Source organism: Lutra lutra, chromosome 8, assembly GCF_902655055.1.
Source record: "Lutra lutra chromosome 8, mLutLut1.2, whole genome shotgun sequence".
In the NCBI taxonomy this organism is placed as follows: domain Eukaryota; kingdom Metazoa; phylum Chordata; class Mammalia; order Carnivora; family Mustelidae; genus Lutra; species Lutra lutra.
The window spans coordinates 60629366-60652377 of record NC_062285.1 but is presented as its reverse complement, the minus strand read 5'-3'; the positions used below and the strand labels follow the sequence as shown (position 1 = coordinate 60652377).

General features: G+C 36.8%; 1 protein-coding gene across 4 annotated transcripts in view; it reads right to left on the bottom strand.

Annotated features, from left to right (window-relative positions):
- Positions 1-23012, bottom strand: part of RPAP3 (RNA polymerase II associated protein 3) — a 45950-nt gene that overhangs the window by 7696 nt on the left and 15242 nt on the right. For all 4 annotated transcript variants that reach the window (XM_047741705.1, XM_047741707.1, XM_047741704.1 and 1 more), the window contains exons 6-13: positions 19412-19533; positions 18378-18448; positions 16891-17016; positions 15781-15908; positions 12962-13083; positions 11173-11243; positions 10952-11053; positions 5136-5371 (exon numbers count right to left, since the gene is read on the bottom strand). In XM_047741705.1, coding sequence (XP_047597661.1) covers positions 5136-5371; positions 10952-11053; positions 11173-11243; positions 12962-13083; positions 15781-15908; positions 16891-17016; positions 18378-18448; positions 19412-19533 — 978 coding nt within the window. The remainder of the gene's footprint in view (positions 1-5135; positions 5372-10951; positions 11054-11172; positions 11244-12961; positions 13084-15780; positions 15909-16890; positions 17017-18377; positions 18449-19411; positions 19534-23012) is intronic.

The window sequence follows — 23012 nt, the reverse complement described above, 5'->3', positions numbered from 1 at the left end:
TATTAATGAGGTGCAATCAAAAATGGAGGCTCTCACTGCTAGGATAAATGAGGCAGAAGAAAGAATTAGCGATATAGAAGACCAAATGACAGAGAATAAAGCAGCTGAGCAAAAGAGGGACAAACAGCTACTGGACCACGAGGGGAGAATTCGAGAGATAAGTGACACCATAAGACGAAACAACATTAGAATAATTGGGATTTCAGAAGAAGAGGAAACAGAGAGGGGAGCAGAAGGTATGTTGGAGAGAATTATTGGAGAGAATTTCCCCAATATGGCAAAGGGAACAAGCATCAAAATCCAGGAGGTTCAGAGAACCCCCCTCAAAATCAATAAGAATAGGTCCACACCCCGTCACCTAATAATAAAATTTACAAGTCTTAGTGACAAAGAAAAGATCCTGAAAGCAGCCCGGGAAAAGAAGTCTGTAACGTACAATGGTAAAAATATCAGATTGGCAGCAGACTTATCCACAGAGACCTGGCAGGCCAGAAAGAGCTGGCATGATATATTCAGAGTACTAAATGAGAAAAACATGCAGCCAAGAATACTATATCCAGCTAGGCTATCATTGAAAATAGAAGGAGAGATTAAAAGCTTCCAGGACAAACAAAAACTGAAAGAATTTGCAAATACCAAACCAGCTCTACAGGAAATATTGAAAGGGGTCCTCTAAGCAAAGAGAGACCCTAAAAGTAGTAGATCAGAAAGAAACAGAGACAATATACAATAACAGTCACCTTACAGGCAATACAATGGCACTAAATTCATATCTCTCAATACTTACCCTGAATGTTAATGGGCTAAATGCCCCAATCAAAAGACACAGGGTATCAGAATGGATAAAAAAAACAAAACCCATCTATATGTTGCCTACAAGAAACTCATCTTAAACCCGAAGACACCTCCAGGTTTAAAGTGAGGGGGTGGAAAAGAATTTACCATGCTAATGGACATCAGAAGAAAGCAGGAGTGGCAATCCTTATAGCAGATCAATTAGATTTTAAGCCAAAGACTATAATAAGAGATGAGGAAGAACACTATATCATACTCAAAGGAACTATCCAACAAGAAGATCTAACAATTTTAAATATCTATGCCCCTAAACGTGGGAGCAGCCAACTATATAAACCAATTAATAACAAAATCAAAGAAATACATGGACAATAATACAATAATAGTAGGGGATTTTAACACTCCCCTCACTGAAATGGACAGATCATCCAAGCAAAAGATCAACAAGGAAATCAAGGCCTTAAATGACACACTGGACCAGATGGACATCACAGATATATTCAGAACATTTCATCCCAAAGCAACAGAATACACATTCTTCTCTAGTGCACATGGAACATTCTCCAGAATAGATCACATTCTTGGTCCTAAATCAAATCTCAACTGGTATCAAAAGATTGGGATCATTCCCTGCATATTTTCAGACCACAATGCTCTGAAGCTAGAACTCAATCACAAGAGGAAATTTGGAAAGAACCCAAGTACATGGAGACTAAACAGCATCCTTCTAAAGAATGAATGGGTCAACCAGGAAATTAAAGAAGAACTGAAAAAATTTATGGAAACAAATGATAATGAAAACACAACGGTTCAGAATCTGTGGGACACAACAAAGGCAGTCCTGAGAGGAAAATATATAGTGGTACAAGCCTTTCTCAAGAAACAAGAAAGGTCTCAGGTACACAACCTAACCCTACACCTAAAGGAGCTGGAGAAAGAACAAGAAAGAAACCCTAAACCCAGCAGGAGAAGAGAAATCATAAAGATCAGAGCAGAAATCAATGAAATAGAAACCAAAAAAACAATAGAACAAATCAACGAAACTAGGAGCTGGTTCTTTGAAAGAATTAATAAGATTGATAAACCCCTGGCCAGACTTATCAAAAAGAAAAGAGAAAGGACCCAAATAAATAAAATCATGAATGAAAGAGGAGAGGTCACAACGAACACCAAAGAAATACAGACAATCATAAGAACATACTATGAGCAACTCTACGCCAACAAATTTGACAATCTGGAAGAAATGGATGCATTCCTAGAGACATATAAACTACCAAAACTGAACCAGGAAGAAATAGAAAGCCTGAGCAGACCCATAATCAGTAAGGATATTGAAACAGTCATCAAAAATCTCCAAACAAACAAAAGCCCAGGGCCAGATGGCCTCCCGGGGGAATTCTACCAAACATTTAAAGAAGAACTAATTCCTATTCTCCTGAAACTGTTCCAAAAAATAGAAATAGAAGGAAAACTTCCAAACTCATTCTATGAGGCCAGCATCACCTTGATCCCAAAACCAGACAAGGATCCCATAAAAAAAGAGAACTACAGACCAATATCCTTGATGAACACAGATGCAAAAATTCTCGCCAAAATACTAGCCAATAGGATTCCACAGTACATTAAAAGGATTATTCACCACGACCAAGTGGGATTTATTCCAGGGCTGCAAGGTTGGTTCAACATCCGCAAATCAATCAATGTGATACAACACATTAATAAAAGAAAGAACAAGAACCATATGATACTCTCCATAGATGCTGAAAAAGCATTTGACAAAGTACAGCATCCCTTCCTGATCAAAACTCTTCAAAGTGTAGGGATAGACGGCACATACCTCAATATTATCAAAGCCATCTATGAAAAACCCACCGCAAATATCATTCTCAATGGAGAAAAACTCAAAGCTTTTCCGCTAAGGTCAGGAACACGGCAGGGATGTCCGTTATCACCACTGCTATTCAACATAGTACTAGAAGTCCTAGCCTCAGCAATCAGACAACAAAAGGAAATTAAAGGCATCCAAATCGGCAAAGAAGTCGTCAAACTATCACTCTTTGCAGATGATATGATACTATATGTGAAAACCCAAAAGACTCCACTCCAAAACTGCTAGAACTTGTACAGGAATTCAGTAAAGTGTCAGGATATAAAATCAATGCACAGAAATCAGTTGCATTTCTCTACACCAACAACAAGACAGAAGAAAGAGAAATTAAGGAGTCCATCCCATTTACAATTGCACCCAAAACTATAAGATACCTAGGAATAAACCTAACCAAAGAGACTAAGAATCTACTCACAGAAAACTATAAAGTACTCATGAATGAAACTGAGGAAGACACAAAGAAATGGAAAAATGTTCCATGCTCCTGGATTAGAAGAATAAATATTGTGAAAATGTCTATGCTACCTAAAGCAATCTACACATTTAATGCAATTCCTATCAAAGTACCATCCATTTTTTTCAAAGAAATGGAACAAATAATCCTCAAATTTATATGGAACCAGAAAAGACCTCGAATAGCCAAAGGAATATTGAAAAAGAAAGCCAAAGTTGGTGGCATCACAATTCCGGACTTCAAGCTCTATTACAAAGCTGTCATCATCAAGACAGCATGGTACTGGCACAAAAACAGACACATAGATCAATGGAACAGAATAGAGAGCCCAGAAATGGACCCTGAACTCTATGGTCAACTCATCTTCGACAAAGCAGGAAAGAATGTCCAATGGAAAAAAGACAGCCTCTTCAATAAATGGTGTTGGGACAATTGGACAGCCACATGCAGAAAAATGAAATTGGATCATTTCCTTACACCACACACGAAAATAAACTCAAAATGGATGAAGGATCTCAATGTGAGAAAGGAATCCATCAAAATCCTTGAGGAGAACACAGGCAGCAACCTCTTCGACCTCAGCCGCAGCAACATCTTCCTAGGAACATCACCAAAGGCAAGGGAAGCAAGGGCAAAAATGAACTATTGGGATTTTATCAAGATCAAAAGCTTTTGCACAGCAAAGGAAACAGTTAACAAAACCAAAAGACAACTGACAGAATGGAGAAGATATTTGCAAATGACATATCAGATAAAGGGCTAGTGTCCAAAATCTATAAAGAACTTAGCAAACTCAACACCCAAAAACAAATAATCCAATCAAGAAATGGGCAGAGGACATGAACAGACATTTCTGCAAAGAAGACATCCAGATGGCCAACAGACACATGAAAAAGTGCTCCACGTCACTCGGCATCAGGGAAATACAAATCAAAACCACCATGAGATATCACCTCACACCAGTCAGAATGGCTAAAATTAACAAGTCAGGAAATGACAGATGCTGGCGAGGATGCGGAGAAAGGGGAACCCTCCTACACTGTTGGTGGGAATGCAAGCTGGTGCAACCACTCTGGAAAACAGCATGGAGGTTCCTCAAAATGTTGAAAATAGAACTACCCTATGACCCAGCAATTGCACTGCTGGGTATTTACCCTAAAGATACGAACGTAGTGATCCGAAGGGGCACATGCACCCGAATGTTTATAGCAGCCATGTCTACAATAGCCAAACTATGGAAAGAACCTAGATGTCCATCAACAGACGAATGGATAAAGAAGATGTGGTATATATACACAATGGAATACTATGCAGCCATCAAAAGAAATGAAATCTTGCCATTTGCGACGACATGGATGGAACTAGAGGGTATCATGCTTAGCGAAATAAGTCAATAGGAGAAAGACAACTATCATATGATCTCCCTGATATGAGGGATAGGAGATGCAACATGGGGGGTTAAGGGGGTAGGAGAAAAGTAAATGAAACAAGATGGGATTGGGAGGGAGACAAACCATAAGTGACTCTTAATCTCACAAAACAAACTGAGGGTTGATGGGGGGAGGGGGTTTGGGAGAGGGGGGGTGGGGTTATGGATATCGGGGAGGGTATGTGCTATGGTGAGTGCTGTGAAGTGTGTAAACCTGGCGATTCGCAGACCTGTACCCCTGGGGATAAAAATATATGTTTATAAAAAAATAAAATTTAAAATAATCAAAAAAATAATAATAATAATACCAATTTTCTAATGCATTATTACCACTCTAGATGAGTATCAAGAGTATTTCTTCTGGGAAGCCTGGGTGGCGCCATTAGTTAAGTGTCCAACTCTCATTTCAGCTCAGGTCATGATCTCAGGGTCATGAGACCAAGCTCCACATGAGGTTTATGCTCTGCCCGGAGTCTACATAAGATTCCCTCACTCTCCCCTCGCTCTCACTCCCCCCGCCCCTCAAAATAATTTTTTTTTTTTTTTTAAAGAGTATTTCTTCTACTCACGGCAGGGCTGAAGTATCACTGATTTCTTCTATTTTCAATACTTTTGCTTTCGGAATATCACTGGTGGGCAAAAGATCATCTTGGCTTGAATTCTTCTTACTCGCAGTGCCTGCACTTGCTATTCCGTCTGCCAGGTGACTAGGGTTGTTCTGTGGAGCGGCAGTAGTGCTACCCAGCACGTCAATGGTCTGGATCAAATTACCGGTCTCTTCAATAGTAACTTTCTTGAGTGGTTTCTACAACGATTAAAATCAATTCTTTAAATCAACATTAAAGGTTTCCTATTTTAGGGTCACCAATTAAAAGGCTGCAGTGTTCTTATAACTAGCATCAGCTCCCTATTTAGAGAACGTACTTAGATTTTAAGTTCACAGACTAACGGTTTTAAGTCAGTTCACTCTGATGGCAAGATAGACAGGGGTCATACTCTGAGAATACAAAGAATAAAAAAAGATGCACAGCACCTAGAGTATGTAAGTCTGAATGGGAGAAAGAAGAGCTGTACGTATACATAATTCCAAGGCAATGGGACACATGCTGTGAAAGGGGAAAGCACCACATGCTAAGAGAACAGAGGGAAGGAAGACAAACAGTGGCGTCAGGGGAGTCATCACAGAAAAGTACACATGAGTGGCAATGTAGAAGGGCACAGCATGGTCAGTGGAAAGACGAGAAGTCCAAAAGGGCTAGAGCAAGGGGAGGAGTTGGGGGGAACGAAGCCTGAAAGGCTGTTTAAAGACAGCTTATAAAGGAATTGTGTGCCATGTCCAGGAGTTTGGACTTGACCCGAGAGGCAAAAATGCCAAGACAAAGTATGGCCAAATCTACAGTGAACTAACTGAAGGCAAGCAGAACAAGATCAGACAATAACCAGCACTCTGTATGAAAGAGACTAACATTAAACTCTAAGTAGATTTAAAAAATAAATAAATAAAAAATAAAAAACACCTAAGTAGATTTTCTAAACATGCAGCTGCTGGACAAAACCAGTCCAGGATTAAAGATCTGCCAAATATGTCTATAAAGTCGGTAAGACTTGACCATAATTAGTTTCTAATGTAACAAAATAAGTAGGATTCACTGTTTATTTCAATCATTACAAATGTCAAACATGTTCAATTTCTTCTTAAGTTTACCTATAATACTGTTATTTTTAATTTAAAAAACCCTCAATTTATTCTAAGTGTTCATTTCAACTGTATGGGTGAATTTTAAATCAAAAAGTTTTAAATATAAAAACTTTAGATATACATATTAAAGTTAGTATTAAACCCAGACATTCTATTAACATAGCCAAGATAAGACCTCTAACAGTTACAACTGTTACTGGATGAAAAAGCATAAATTTTAAAAGCTATTAGCAAAACTGTTAACAGAATCCCAGCAGCCGTTCTATTTAAAGTACAATCATGTTAAACTGAATCCTTTGCCTCGCTGAGAACTCTGAACAGCAACAGTTTTCTCTGAAGATATTAACCAAGAATGGGCATGTGTCAGCGCTGCACAAAGGACTATGATTTCTGACAGGCAATAAATCACTGGACTAAATCAATACAGTCCCATTTAAAACAAAATCCTTTCAAAACTAACAACAGATGTGTAAACATGATCCTAATTTTAAAATTCCTTAATCAGTAGTCTCTGTGAAGTGTAGACCTATGAGTGGGTACTAGGAGCTACTACTAGTGCTGAAGGCTACTGATGGTTGGGAGCGACACGGGGGATGACAGTATGCTGGTTAACAGGAGTGAAACACAAAAGATATCACTACAGAAAGATTTAAGAAAATATGAAAGGTTCAACTAACACTTTCTCAAAACTAAGATTTAGATGCATTTTATTTAGCTCTATGCTATGGCCATTTCAAGAAAAGGAAGAGAAAAGTAAAAATAAACAGAAAGGGGGGCGCTTGGGTGGCTCAGTGGATTAAGCCTCTGCCTTCAGCTCTGGTCATGGTCTCAGGGTCCTGGGATCAAGCCCCACATGGGGCTCCCTGCTCAGTGGGGAGCCTGCTTCCCCCCCACTTCTCTGCCTGCCTGCCTCTCTGCCTGCTTGTGATCTCTGTCAAATAAATAAATAAAATCTTAAAAAATAAATAAATAAATAAATATATATATAAATAAACAGAAAGGAGAAAGAAGGGGAAGGGCCAAGTAGAAAGATGAAGTTTTGCTATAGGAAAACAGAAAAATGAAAATAAAACAAAATAAAGTATTTCAGCATAGACTATGAGATCAGGAGACCCTTCATTTACTACCACCTATCCAGGAACCCTGAGTACCAAGAGATCTATATCACTGCTCTCCTAGATGCTCTCTGGAGAAGATTCGCCAAAAGTACCCCCAGGCTGTCAGCCCATGAAAACGCAGACTTCCCTGGCCTAGGCTCTCATTTGACTCAAGTAATGCTAGGACTCTCCCTCTACTTCCTGGACCTTCCTCTCTTCCCTGACCTCTTCCCCAGTGGTATGGTTCTCTCACAAATATGTGACTGAGAAAGAAATTAATATCCATTTCACCTAAAACTGCCTTAGCATTAATGGATATTATTTCCTTCGATCGAAACTAACCTGTGAGTTATCCTCAGGGAGAAAAAGTAAGGATCACACAGGGATTAGGTAACTTGCCCAAGGGGGCTCAAATCAACTCTTAAAAACAGTACACCAAACAGCATCTTCTATCTTTCAATTAATGCCCACATTTTTATTATGAAGACCTACTACAAAAATAAACAGCAATTTTTCCTCTTCCTGCTAGATACTGGTGTATTTTGTTTGGGAACATTTACAGAATAGTCCACCCCAGATCTTTCATTTCACAGAGGTGTTTAAGATCTTGCCACAAAAGACTTAAATGCATGTCGCATTTTCAAACTATTAACATAAACTGGTTTTTAAAGTGAGGGAGAAGAGAACCCCACAAATGTATAAAAGTCCTTATATACTGGCCATGGGACATTTGATCTACCACACGACCATGTTTTTATAATTATGGACAACAAAGTCTGACAAATGTTTTTTTAAACCTTATCAATTTTTTGTGAAAATGTCTTACAAAGATGTAAAAGTTTAAACCACTTTTTTAAAACCACTTTTCATTAAACATTTGATCACCTTAATTGAAAAGAATAGCAGCACATTAACATAATGTATGAAAATGAATACAATGTATGGAAGCAACTAGATTTACGCCTGTCCCGAAACAAGTCTTGTCTTAGAAAATCCAAGAATAAAGTCATAATAAGAACACTGGGAGTGGGGGGGCGCCTGGCTGGATCTCAGTAGAGCACAGGACTCCAGATATCAGAGTCATGAGTTGGAGTGCCTACGCTGGGTGTGGAGCCTACTTAATTAATTTAAAAAAAAAAAAGAAAGAAAGAAAGAAAGAAAGAAAAGAAAAAAAAAAAAACAACACTAGAAAAGCATTTAACAGAAATTCACTGTTACCTGAAATATGACCTCGACAAAACAAATTTTCTTTGCTTCATTTTCTTCCTTTGTAAAAGGAAGATAAAAATACCTGCTCTGACTTCCTTATAAAATTAAGGCTCTCAAAGCATCCACCATGCAGAACAGCTACTTCCAGGAGGCAGCAAGAGGATCATGGCCAGTGTACAGCACTCTCCCTGGCCTTACCTCTGTTTTGTGTGTGGTGCAAGATGTCTGCTGTGTTACTTATTTTCAAAGTGCAAACTCTCAACCCAAGAGCCTATAGGCTTCTCTGTTTTCACTGTGTCATCTTGGCTGTGCCTCCAGAAGCCAAAGTACTTAAAGGCTGAGGACCTTAGGGCTGTGACTGTATATTTCTGGGAATAACATGGAGGGGATGACACCACACTCCACGCTGAATCCTCCTGGGCCGGCTTACTCCTTCCAGAACGCCTCTAGGTGGAATCATTGTTGTTTCCTCCTTTCCTGTTTCCAGTTAGGCAACTAACCTATTCAGAATATCTCCAATAATCCTCTCAACTGGTAAATGTGAAATGCCGTCCCTCCAACTTTACATTGTGTGCTTTGTGCAATTTTGAATGGTCTTAGAGAAGGTCAACTTCCTAACTCATCACTGCTCCATCTCTGTTGGTAAATATGCTATATGCAGAATCCCTCCAGTTGTACCCTGGGTAAAAATATTCTGAATTATAGGAGGTAACAGATTTGTAGTAGAAAATGTACACTAGCAGTGAAGTCATGAAGAGAGAAAAATCAGTTACTATTTGCAGAGCCAGTTCCACATAAAGTCCTTCTGCTATGTTCATATGAGCAGGTTCTGCTGTGTCCTGAGTCACTGTTAGAACTTATCCTGCCTCTCGTGATACATCATGGGAATTCTATAGCACACATCCAAACACATCCATGTTGTTATTTACAATTTTTGCCTTTTTCCATACAACATAATTACTATGTGTCTCACAGTGTACTTAAATCAGAACTACCTATGAATTGATAAGATAAACAGAGCTGAGCTTAGTTAACATTTATAAGTAACAGGTTCCTCCCAGAAAACACCCTCTCAGCTCCTCTCCAAGTCTCCAGGCATCCCCACCTCCGAGAGGTCCCTGAGGCCACTGACAGAACTCGCAGAGAGAAGACCCCTTTTGTCAGGGAGGGAAGCAAAGGAAGAAGGTCGTGCGCTGGCAAGCAGAATTTTTCCATAGGAGTGGCTATGATTCCATGTGTGGAATGGACTTTTTAATCTCACTCATTCTCTGTTCTCAATGCACAAAGAACCATCTCCTGTAGCCACAGAGGAGGGACGCAGTGTTATCCTGGACACAGACGCCTGCCCGACTAGAGTATGTGACTTTGTTAGTTTGAAATTACTTCTGGTAATCCTCTAGGATAGAACCCCAGCTGTTCCACACTGGCAGACATGGGCAGTGACATGTGGTGACAGTAATTTAACCTCCTGGCCTCTTTTCCCCCAAGCTACAGGTGGCACCCAGTGGGGGGACAGAGTTTTCTGGCACTGATGCTGCTCTCTGGGAACCTGGCGTAGGAGAGATGGCAGGTGCAGATGCCTGCTTTTCTGGGGTTCAGCTGTTGTTGATATTGGCTCTTTTGTCTGTCATATCAACACAGCTTTCACTTCTGCTCTGTAAGTCAGTATGGTGACCAGAGGACCCCCCCTTTACCAGGACCATCCTGCATGTGCTACTCCGTGGGCACCCCCTTTATCACCACCCAGGGCTCTGAACCACCTCTACCTCCTGCACCTCGGTGGCCCCGGGAACCACCCACACCGCCCCACCCGCACCACCTGATAAATGATCTGAGCAGTGTGAGTGGACTTGTAAAGCACATTCATCTTACTTTTGTTGTTGTTGAGCTTAAGTGCTGATTTTAGATCTAACCCCACAGAAGATGCAAAGCTATTTTTATAATAAAATCACAGGGGCGCCTGGGTGGCTCAGTGGGTTAAGCCTCTGCCTTCAGCTCAGGTCATGATCTCGGGGTCCTGGGACTGAGCCCCACATCGGGCTCTCTGCTCAGTGGGGAGCCTGCTTTCCCCCTCTCTCTCTGCCTGCCTCTCTGCCTACTTGTGATCTCTGTCTGTCAAATAAATAAATATCTTTAAAAAATTTTTAAAAAGAAAATATGTAGAAATATTTAAATTTGTAGTGTTAAGTCAACGAAAAAGTTATCCCAGAATTCTAAACAGCTGAATTTTCCCCATTTTTATTATATCAATAATCCTAAGAGTGCTTTTTAAAGATTCTAAAAAGAGTTTATTTATTCAACACTTTGTCTCCAACTCTTATTAATATAACACTGGTATTTAAAATGGAAGGAAAAAATGAAAGAAAAGTGTTTCACTTACAGTTGACCCAAGATGAGATGGATTATCAATAGGTTTTATCACATTTTGCCTTTGTGTAGAATCGAGAAAAACATCATCCCAATGTCCTTTCTCAATTAAGTCCTTGAAAATAAATTTGTAAGCATGACTACCAAAATATATATTCTCAAGTTAGTTATATAATAGTAATGTGTTTCTGTTTCAGAAGACAAGACCATATTTTAGTAAAAAGAATACATTACCTTTTTAATTTTGGAAAGTTCAGTAACTGCTTGCTTATTCCCAGGTTCCAAAAGCAAAACAGTTTCAAAATCTAAAGTGAATTTTTAAGAAACAGAATAAATTAGTGAAAATATTTACAGAGTTCAAGACATGATACATTTAGTTAATAACCCAGGCTTCTCTCTAGAAGTTTTACTTAGGGCGCTAGGAAACAGGTTGAGCAATAATAAGAGCTAAACATTGACCAGGTGCTCTTCTAGTTACTTTACGTGAATTCTCGTGTGACCCCCATCACAACCCCACTTTTCAGATGATACAACTGAGGTCTAGAGGCCATCTAACTTACCAAAGCTCACATTATTAAAAAATGACAGGATTACTCACTAAATGTTAAGACAGAATCTAAGAAAATTCCATATAATGGAATATTATTTGGCCTTAAACCTTGCAAGACATTAGCTAAGTTAAAGAAGCCAGACACAAAGGGACAAATACTGCATGATTCTACTTATATGAGGTACCTAGAACAATTAAATTCATAGAGACAGAAAGTAGAATGATAGTTACCAGGGGCTAAAGGAGGAAGGAATGGGGAGTTTTTGTTAATGGGTAGATTTTCAGGACTGGATGATGAAAGAGCGCTGAAGATGTTTGGTGGTGATGGTGATGGCTGCTCAACAGTGTGAATGTACTTAATGCCACTGAATCATACACTTAAAAATAATTAAGATGGTAAATTTTATGTTATGTATATTTTACTACCATTTTTTAATTTTTTATTTATTTTTTTTTAAGATTTTATTTATTTATTTGACAGAGAGAGATCACAAGTAGACAGAGAGGCAGGCAGAGAGAGGGAGGGAAGCAGGCTCCCTGCCGAGCAGAGAGCCTGATGCGGGACTCGATCCCAGGACCCTGAGATCATGACCTGAGCCGAAGGCAGCGGCTTAACCCACTGAGCCACCCAGGCGCCCATACTACCATTTTTTTAAATGCATGAGCTACAGCTGAAGCCAAGCTTAGAGAGATAAATGCACATACCAGAAAAGAAGGCAGGTTGAAAATCAATAATCTAAGTATTGATGTCAAGATATTAGAAAAACAGCAAATGAAACCTAAACAAAATAGGGGCACCTGGGTGGCTCAGTCTGTTAAGTGTCTGCCTTCAGCTCAGGTCATGATCCTGGGATCCCCGGATCAAGCCTGCATCAGGCTCCCTGAGCAGCAGGGGGCCTGCTTCTCCCTCTCCTTCTGCCCCTTCCCCACTCAAGGCCGCCCTCTCTCAAGTAAATAAAATCTTTAAAATAAAATAACATAAGCTTAAACAAAATTGAAGGAAAGAAAGAGCAGAAATATGTGAAACAGAAAACATATGCTATAAAACCCAGTTAGTTCTTCAAGAAGGCTAACAGACTGAATACTTAAAAGATCCTGGAAAAACAAAATAACTAGTACCAAGAATAAAAAGGAGCATCACTGCAGATCTCACATTATCCTCTAACCTTTAACAGCTGATTCCCTTTCTTTTTGCCTTTTCCTTCTCACCTATAATTCAAATTATTAATTAACTATGATTGGCAATTAGCCAGATCAGACTGGACACTCTTAAAGTAAAAGATAATCTGGTCCACTATGAAAGCTGTATTCCTTCAAATCTGCAAACTATTCACGATCTGAGCTGTGAAAGAAAATTTACTTCTGTAAGTTCTGTACCCTTGAACAATGGAAAAGCTACACAAATCTCTGCTTCTATAACATGGGAGTCTCATAAGAATGAGTGAGTGATAGTTGTTAGAAAGATAGTCATACCTTGTTTGGCCTCATTTAACTTTCCCAAAAATGTTCTTGCCGTTCCTCTTCTGGCAAAAGCTTTAGAGTATGAGCCATCTAATAAAATAGCTTGTGTGCAGTCTTTTTCGGCTTCTTCATATCTATTTAATATGACAAAATTACCAACTGGAAAATGCAGCTTATAGGTAAAACTTAACATAAACGGAGTTTCTAATGTAAAATGCAGGCATATTTATTTTAATTAAAAACTTCCAAATCTGTCTTTCAGAGGAAAGACTATTTTTTTTTAATTGTTCACTCTCACCAAATCTTGGAAACATCTAGGAAGGAGGGAAAAGGTACAAGGTTAAAGGAAAGTCAGGATAGGAAGTGCCGGAAGAATGTAAAAAATGGTGGTAAAATACAAGCCAAGCAGACAAAAGAATACCACTGGCTGGAACCCGTCCTGCACCCCGCCAACACTCAATACACACAGGTACTACACTGACAATTAAAACTGGCATTCATTTTCTAATAAAACTTAGTATTTACCCATCTAAGGATCACCTAAGTTATACATCAACTAAGGAAAACCAATCTACACAAAACTCAGGACCTGTTACATGTGTGATGGCATATCATCTAACACCTTTCCTAAATTCTATTCAACCATGCAACTGGCCATCAATTCAGTCAGACTGGGTAGTGCTCTAATAAACAAAAAGTTAAGGAGAGCTAAAAACAAAACAAAACAAAAAAGAACAGAAAAACTGAAGACCTCGTATATGTAAAAATGACATTAATCAATTACTGTGAATTTACTTGACATGATAATGGCATTGCAATTATGTATAAAAGATCCTTTAGGGATAAGATGTCATAATGTCTCTAATTTGTTTTATAATAATTCAGAGGGAAAAAAAGCTAACTAAATATAATGACAAAGGTATGGCTTGTTAACCCTAGATGATTTGGTACATGGGATTTATTATATTACTTATATGAAAGCTATAAAAGTTTCATAATAAAAAATTCCAAAAAAAGGAAATCTCCTGCAATGACATTCTCCCCAAAGCCTAAAATGAATGCCAACCTACCCTTGAAACAAGACCTCATAAGAACACAATCAAAATTTTGAGTGAACTTAAACATCTTCTAGTTCTTTACTTCACTTTTCAATGGAAGAAAGAATATATCTGTGTCTATGCAAGTAAGTGCACGTGCCCATGGCCCACTAATATATTCTCTACTTTGCTGATTGTATCATTCTCTCATTCAGACACATGCATGCCCCCTTGTTCCCCCCACCCCAGTTTTCAGGGTAAGGTACTTTAAAGATCAAAGTCAAAGGCCTGACTGACTCTCCAGCTATGTTAACAGCCATAATATGGACCACTTGCCCTTTCTGGAAGTTACATTAACTTTTTCACTCTCATGCCTTTAAACCTGTACTGGGACACTCAACCTGTTTTTCACTTCACTTACTCTAACCAAAATAATGTATCTCTAATTGTGTCTATTGGTTTAAATGACAATAAATATACAAACAAAATTTACTTCTATGACAGGAGTTTCCTAACCTGAGGTCCTTTGAGAGATCTGAAAAGTGGGATGGGAAAAATATTACATCCTTATTTTCACTAACTTTTATATGGGATTTGGCTTTTCTTTCAATTATGACTATAAACAAGAAACCACAATAGCAAAAGCAGTAGCTTTAACTTTGCCCCAATAAATATCATAGATACTTTCATATCACATTATAACTGTTACAGATATCTCAAAGTATTACTTATGTTCACCACTGTTTCAGAATTACAGTAGTAATTAAACCTATTTGTATGTGACCACAGCATCCTAGTCTATAAATGCTCCTAGGACCTAAGTGGCCAACTAGTAGGCAACTAAGAACTCTGCCCTTAGTAGTCATCAGATACCAAAGAGCAAAGTCTCATGTTACCACACTGGTAACATAATCATTTGTGTTACTTTTTTATTTCCTATTCACACTTATTAGTTCATCAGTATGTGGAAGATGTCACAGATCAGCCCGAATTTAAATTTTCATATTATGTCTTCAAAACAAATTTTTGCTTTATATCTGCCTGTATTTTTAATGTAGTTTCTTATTTCGTTGTGTCAATAAAAATGTATATATACCACTATGACAAAAATCGCAGTATTTTAAAAACTATATTTCAATATAATTGGATGCCTTTGTAACCTCAAATGTATACTTATGCATTCAAAAATATTCTGAGAAAGGTTCCCCATGCAGCCAAATGGGTCCACGGTACCAAAAAAACTTCAGAATCCCCATTTTAAGTATTCACAGGTTTTTTCTTAAATTCTGTCACTAAAGTATAAAAGGTGATTACAACAGATATAAAGAACTATGAGACACAGTTTTTACCAGCAGATATTATCCTCCTGATTGTTCAACTTGGAACACCTGAGTGCATCCAGAAATAACTGTTAGTATCAGAGGACCAAGTTTTTGCCGTATATATAATCAATCAGATGATCTCAATGGCAACAATTCTCTTATGTATAAAACATTGCCAGATAAGAACTTGCCCAAAAGGTTCTGAGGTTAAAAATAATTTTTAAATCACTAATTCAGAATAACATGCATAAAACAAAGAAATGTTAAATTGTGTAATGCCACACTATTACAAGTGGGAAAATAGTAAGAGCAAACATTTACTGAATATGTACTGATACACACTCAATCTCTCTCATTTAAATTTAACGCTCAAGAATAAATAAATTTTATTTTATTACTATTTATCTAATGTGCCAATTTATGGTAAATTTCTTTTTCATCCTGAAAAGTATTAAGTATAACCAATCCTTACTTCTGAATCTTCAGATAGGCCATTGCTCTGTTAGCTGGAAGAAGGGCATTAGTGCCATCTGCTGCTATCCCCCGAGTATAGCATTCAATTGCTCTTTCATATTTCCCTTCTTTGAAAAATCCATTCCCCTATCATTTTGGAGAGAAGTATAAAGAAGAATTAAAAAAAAAAATTCAAAATATGCAAAAAGAATAAAAAATTAGCTGAATTCAAATCTTAAGTAAACACTATGAGAATACTCATCAATACTCTATCAGTTATTAAAGTATATGTTAATGTTAAATATCCAATCCATGATACATGTTCTAGAATCTGTTAATTTAGGTTATGTTTTATAGTGGCATTATTCTCTTTTCAGTACTAAAAAGAAAAAAGTATACTACTATGCTACTTTACACCATTAACCATTATTCTACTAGTTAAATATTACACAAAACTTAAATCTAAAAAAACACTTTAATAAATATAGGCCCAAATATTATACTCTTCAATATTAGAAGCTGTACAATAGAATTTCATTAACTCAAATAATTTTTGTGAAAGAACAGAGTACCAGAATTGTATACCTCATTCTTTGGTAACACTAACATGTCTTAACACAGGATAAATTAAACCATACTGGAATGTATATACCAGACATCACTATAAGCAAACTTATTTATAATCAGTCAGGTTTCTCACAATCAATATCATTCCATATGTATTTATCATTCCATAGGTATTTTTCCAAAAAAAACTACAAATATGTTAAACTAATCTCAACTCAAGATTCTAAAGGAATTTTGATCAGAAACAGTCCAGTATGAATTAATGAAAAAAAATTCTATCTAAGAATGAATTGTAACTTATTTCTATGTTAAATTTATAACCACCTATACATAAGTATGTTAAAATCCTCAAAAGTAGTTTGCTCCTTAAACTATGTTATATTTTTAATTATGTACTAAGTCATCAATTACTCAAATTCTGAATTAGTAAGCTCCAGGGTTTTTTTAGTATAATTTTCAGCTCTTATTGAAGAATTTTAACGTTAGAGAAGACAGAAACAAATACACAAGAAACGAAGAGTAAACTCAGCAAAACATGTATGTTAAAATCCCTCTGGATTACCAGATCTTTCTCTGAAATGGCCTGCTGCTTATTCTGTTGCTCTTCAATTTGTTTCTTCTCTCCTTCAGATGATTTAATCATTGTATCAGCTCCCTTTGGATATGAATTTTCTTTGGATGTTAAAGCCTAGGAGACACAGTAGTCAGCTAAAATAAAACAAGTAACGCAAGATACATATATATTTGACTTTAAAATAGTAAATCACTCAAATGTATTAGAATTTTTGACACATTTCAAATTAATATTGAAATAAGTTTTTACTCTAATCCAAAGTCTAATTCAAATTAAAAAACAAAATAGTGAATTTAATATACATCTTATTCCAATGAAAATAAGCCATATCCACTAATAGTAGTTGTTCATTTATTTATTCAAGAATTATTTATTGAATTTCTACACAGGCCAGGCACCATTCTAGGAACTATTTTCAAAAATAAAATAGATAATTAAGACCACACATCCAAATTTCTCATATTTAATATTCAGTCATTATTTAACCTCAGACAAAATACAAAAATATATAACATAATTCACAATTATAAGCAAGTTGATAAATTTACCAGATTATGAGCAATAAGTAATAGCAATATTTAAAAGCAGATTTTGGGGGCGCCTGGGTGGCTTAGTCGTTAAGCATCTGCCTTTGGCTTAGATCATGATCCTGGGATCCTGGGATCAAGCCCCACATCAGGCTCCCTGCTTGGCGGTAAGCCTGCTTTTCCTTCTCCCACTCCCCCTACTTGTGTTTCCTCTCTTGCTGTGTCTCACTCTGTCAAATAAATAAAATCTTTAAAAATAAATAAAAAATAAAAAATAAAAGCAGATTTTCCCAAAACACTTTTTCCTCCAAGTTTTAACAGATGGTACAATAACTATAACTGACCAAACAGCAAAATGAAAAGAATATATAACTGTGCAGTATCATTTGACAGCAATTTTTTTAGCTAAGTAATAACTATTTTCTCACTGTTAAAAAACTAGTATTGTTTTTGCTAATATATAAACTATAAGGATGGAGCTTATATCAAAGAAATATGCAGAAGTTTAATATAGAAGTCAAAGCACAAGCCAATAAAGAAAAATTAGTGGGATAAGGAGAAGTAATTCTATCATCTGGGAAAGAAAAAAGCAGCGGTGGTTCACAGACATCAGGTAACTTTTTTTTTTTTTTTTTTAAGATTTTATTTTAAGTAATCGCCACACCCAAACTCACAACCCCGAGATCAAGAGTCGAGTGCTCTACCGACTAAGCCAGCCAGGTGCCCCTCAGACAACTTTTTAAGATGATGACTCCTATGGATCTTTAAATATCATTCATTGTACTTCCTCTAGCTTGCAAATCTGTTTAGTAAAACTATACAGTACAAAGAACTAAAATCAGAAAAAGTCTATATTAAATAATCTACAGTACAAAGACTATGCCAAAACCTTTACACTTCATCAAATAAAGGTAAGTAATGCACTTAATTTAAGTAACTAGGATTTACCTGATTAATTTTCCTGAGTTCATTCGTTGCTTCAAAGTTATTTGGTTCCAGTTCTAATACTTTTTCATAATCTAGGTAAATTAGAAGATTAATATTTGAAAGATAGCATATTTTAAAAATTCTACAAAACAATAATCATTTGCTACATGTGCCAAACAGTCAAGTGTTCTGCGGCAAAATTAAGAGGAGTAAGAAATATTAACAACAGCAGGCTACTAGACTTTCTCCATTCTCCCTCCCCTAAGACAAAACCCTGACAGAATCCCGTGACATATCACCTTCTTCCACCAACCCCAGAAAGGATACTTGCTATCATTAAGTTGTATATCATAAAACCAAGGAGCAGCAGAATTATCAGATTATCAACTTTATTCAGATTTTGTTATTTATAGTACATAAACCTATTTTATGGACTAATACAAGCCCTAGAATTTACAAATAAAGAAAAATGTGTTAAGAATTTTATATGCAGGGGCGCTTGGGTGGCTCAGTGGGTTAAAGCCTCTGCCTTCAGCTCAGGTGATGATCCCAGGGTCCTGGGATCGAGCCCCACATCAGGCTCTCTGCTCAGCGGGGAGCCTGCTTCTCCCCCTCTCTCTCTCTGCCTGCCTCTATGCCTACTTGTGATCTCTGTCAAATAAATAAATAAAATCTTTAAAAAAAAAAAAGAATTTTATATGCAGTGCCTCTGCCTCAAATTATCCAACAAGATGTTTTAATCCTTACTTTACAGATAAACTGAAAATCATAGGAGATCCATCCATAACCTTCCCTTTGGTCACCCACCTAATGTGATCGGTGTCTCACTCCACATTAGTGGAATGAGAATTTGAACCAAAGTCTAATTGGAGGCAAATAATGCATTCTTTCCCAAGTATCAAGATTCTTTTAAAAAGCAAAAATGAGCTTTATTCAAATACAGAATGCTCTCCAAAGGTAAGAACTGTGACTATCTAGTATTCTTCGTACAGCATCTGTTAAATTAAATCATTAAGGAATTTTTTAGATATTAAGGAACTGAAATACATTAATACCTTTTTTGGCATCCTCTAATTTTTGCAAAGCAACTCGAGCAGCACCTCGCCTTGCATAAGCCTTTGTATAACTTCTATTCAAGGCAATTGCTAAATTACAATCAGACTCAGCAACAGCAAATCTGCAATTTAAAAAAATTAAGGTTAATTAAATTCATTTGTTAACCCAAACCTCAAAATTTGTTTCTGAAATCCCCAAGAAGGGGATTTAGCTCACAATTAAAGGTGTGTTTCCCACCTTCTTTTATTTACTTAAGGCTACTGAAAAGCATTAATTTGTGATGGTGAGATGTAAGTAATGTTCCCTTTAAAGCAAGGAACAAGAATGCCCACTATCACCACTTTTTGTCATTATTGTACTAGAGGTACTGACTAACAGAGTTTCATAAGGAAGAAAAATAGGTAAAAAGACTGGAAAATAAACGAATAAAACTGACATTCTCACATGATATGATGGTCTACCTAAATCACTCAAAACAATCTCGAGACACTGTTAGAAATAATCAAAGTTTGCAAGGTGGCTGCTTTACTAGAGATAAGCAACAAAAAACAGAAATAAATCTAACAAAAGATATTTAAAGACCCATATGCAGAAAATTTGAAGACTGTCTTGAAAAACATTAAAGAAGACTTAAGGGGAGATATAGCACATTCATGATCTATAATAAGTCACAGACACATGGCAATATAATTCTCTCCAAACTGAGCTCTAAATCCAAAGCAATTATAATCAAAACCCCAACATAATTTTTTAAGGAATTTGACAAGATGATTCTAATATTCACACTGATAAGCAAAAGTCCAAGAATACCAAAGACATTCCTCAAAAATAAGGTAAGAAAACATGCCCAATGCCATATACCAAGACTTATAATACTACAGCAATTAAAGATGGTATGGAACGGGGAGAAGGATAAGCAGCAGATCAACTGGAAAATACAGTGACATAAAAGAGATCAGTACAAACTTGACACAGAATAATGGTGGCATTGCAGATCCATGGAGAAAGCATGGATAGTCAATAAATAAGACTAAAAGACTGAAATATTCATATGAAAAGATATGAAACTGGAATTCTACCTTCAGCATATATTAAGACTTAAACGTGAAAAGCAGAACATAAAACCTTTTGAAATAAAATACAGAAGACTATATGAGCTCAGGGAAGGAAATTACTTTTTTTTTTTAACAAATCATATTTTTAGAAGTGCTAACCTTTAAAAAAAAGTCAATAAATTGAAATATACTAAAATTAAGAATTTCTGTTCACTGAGACTTCACAGAGAAAGAAAAAAAGCAAATTGGGAGAAAATTAAAAAAGCAAATTAGGAGAAAATAATTATAAAAAAACACTGAAGGATTAGTATCCAAAATAAAGAATTTTTAAAAATCAACAGAAAAACAGCCTAACAGAAAAGTGGCCAAGAGACAAAACAGGCATTTCACAGGGGGAAAAAAAAATACAAGTGGTAAATAAATATATAAGACAATGTTCCACATTACTAGCAACTGTGGAAATGCAAATTAAGACCACAGTGAATTACCATTTTACATCCACTAGATTGAAAACAATTAAGAGGCCCGATTCTACCAGTGCTGGTAAAGATAATGGAGCAAGCATTCTTACATGCTCCTAAGGGGAATACAAATTCATACAACCACCTTTGTACTACTTATACAATTGGTCATCACCATGAAAAGTTGAACATATATACATCCTGTGACCCAGCCCCAAGAAACACTGCGTGCATGTAGGTTTATGTAAAATTATTTTCCATAACTTTCACATACTAAATTATAGTTATATTATAAAATGTAAATATTATAATTTGACAGGCTATTAACAAGTTTCAGAGACCTAAATATGCCATTTAAGCTATTAAAAAACTCAGATACCCATATAATTTGTATTTCCAAATAATTATTTAGCAGTTAAAATTTTTAATATTCAAGAAATATCTTGATGGTATTTGTTTTTTTTTAAATTCTTAAGTAAGTCCATTCTCTGCTTATGATAAAATTATAATACATTCATGTTCTTCAACATAAATATGTATTTTTAAAGGGTCAGTATGACTTAAAGATAAAGATTAGAACATATGTTAAGTTTTCCATAATGAAAGGTCTCTAGGTTAAAGAGTGGATAAATGATTTTTCAAAATAAGGATATTAGGGGCGCCTGGCTCTTTGCTCAGCAGAGCAGAGAGCCTGCTTCCCTCTCTCCCTCTCTCCCTCTCCGCCTGCCTCTTTGTCTACTTGTGATCTCTCTCTGTCAAATAAATAAATAAAATCTTTAAAAAAAAAATAAGGATATTAATTTCTATACAATATTTACCCAGCTAACTTTCTTTTGTGAATTGGGTAAAGATGTCATTACTCAAATTTTTATTGGAGGAACACCTTGGTAACGTGAACTACAGGAGCACGGTCTGAACATCTAAAACCATTTAAACCATTTAAAATGGTTTGAATAAAATAACTCAATAAAAAGAAGCGAGCCATAAGAATTTACAGCTGAAAAGAAATATAGTATGGGTTCATCTCTTCACAGACACTTTATCACGAAAGATTTTTTTTTATTCTAATTTTTTTTATTAAGACAAATTTTCTAGAGCAGTTTTAGGCTCAGAGCGGTACTGAGCTGAAGGTACAGACACTTCTCATCTGTATATTCCCTGCCTCCACATGTGCAGGGCTATCATGATCAGTATCCCATATGAGAGTGGTACATCTGGACAAGAGATGAACCCACATTGGCATACCATTATCCTCCAAAGTCCACAGTTTACATTACAGCTTATTCTCGGTGCTGAACATTCTATGGTTTTGAAAAAATATAAAATGGCATGTATCTATCATTACATTATTACAGAGTATTTTCATTGCCCTAAAAATCTCCTGTGCACTGCCTACTCATTCCTTCACCACCCCCAACCCCTGATAAACACTTATCTTTTTATGGTCTCCATCGTTTTGCCTTTTCCAAAATGTCACAGAGTTGAAAAGTATGAAATCGTACAGCATATAGATTTTTCAGATTAGTTTCTTTCACACAGAAATATGCATCTTAAAGGGGAGCTAAGATGGTGGTGTAGCAGGAAAACTGTTGGCTTGCCTCATTCCTCCAACTCAGCTAGATAAATATCAAATATCAAATCATTCTAAATAGCCAAGTACTTGACCTGAGGACTGACAAAACGAACTATACAACTCGAGGGAGAGGAGACCCTATCAAGGAAGGTAGAGAGTGCAGAAATGTGGTTTGGGAGAGAAACGGATCTCAGGTGCTGTGGAGTGGAGGGAGCCCTGATCCTGATCGAGAAGAACGGTGATAGAGTAGAGTGCTCAGGGACAGGCACAGCAAGTCCCCAAAGTCACTGGCTTGGAAAATGAGAGCAGCTGATTTTCAGGAGTTTTTGCAGCCAGTAGGACTTGACAACTGGAGTTTTAGAGGTTCGGCTTGGCTGGGATAGAGGCCTGAGGCTGCTGCCCTGCTCCTGGGGAGAAGGCAGGCAAGCTACCTGGGGCAGAAGAAGTGATCTGAGGTTCGCCTATGGCACACGGGAAGACTGTTGACTCTTCTTGGAGAGGTAGCATCCAC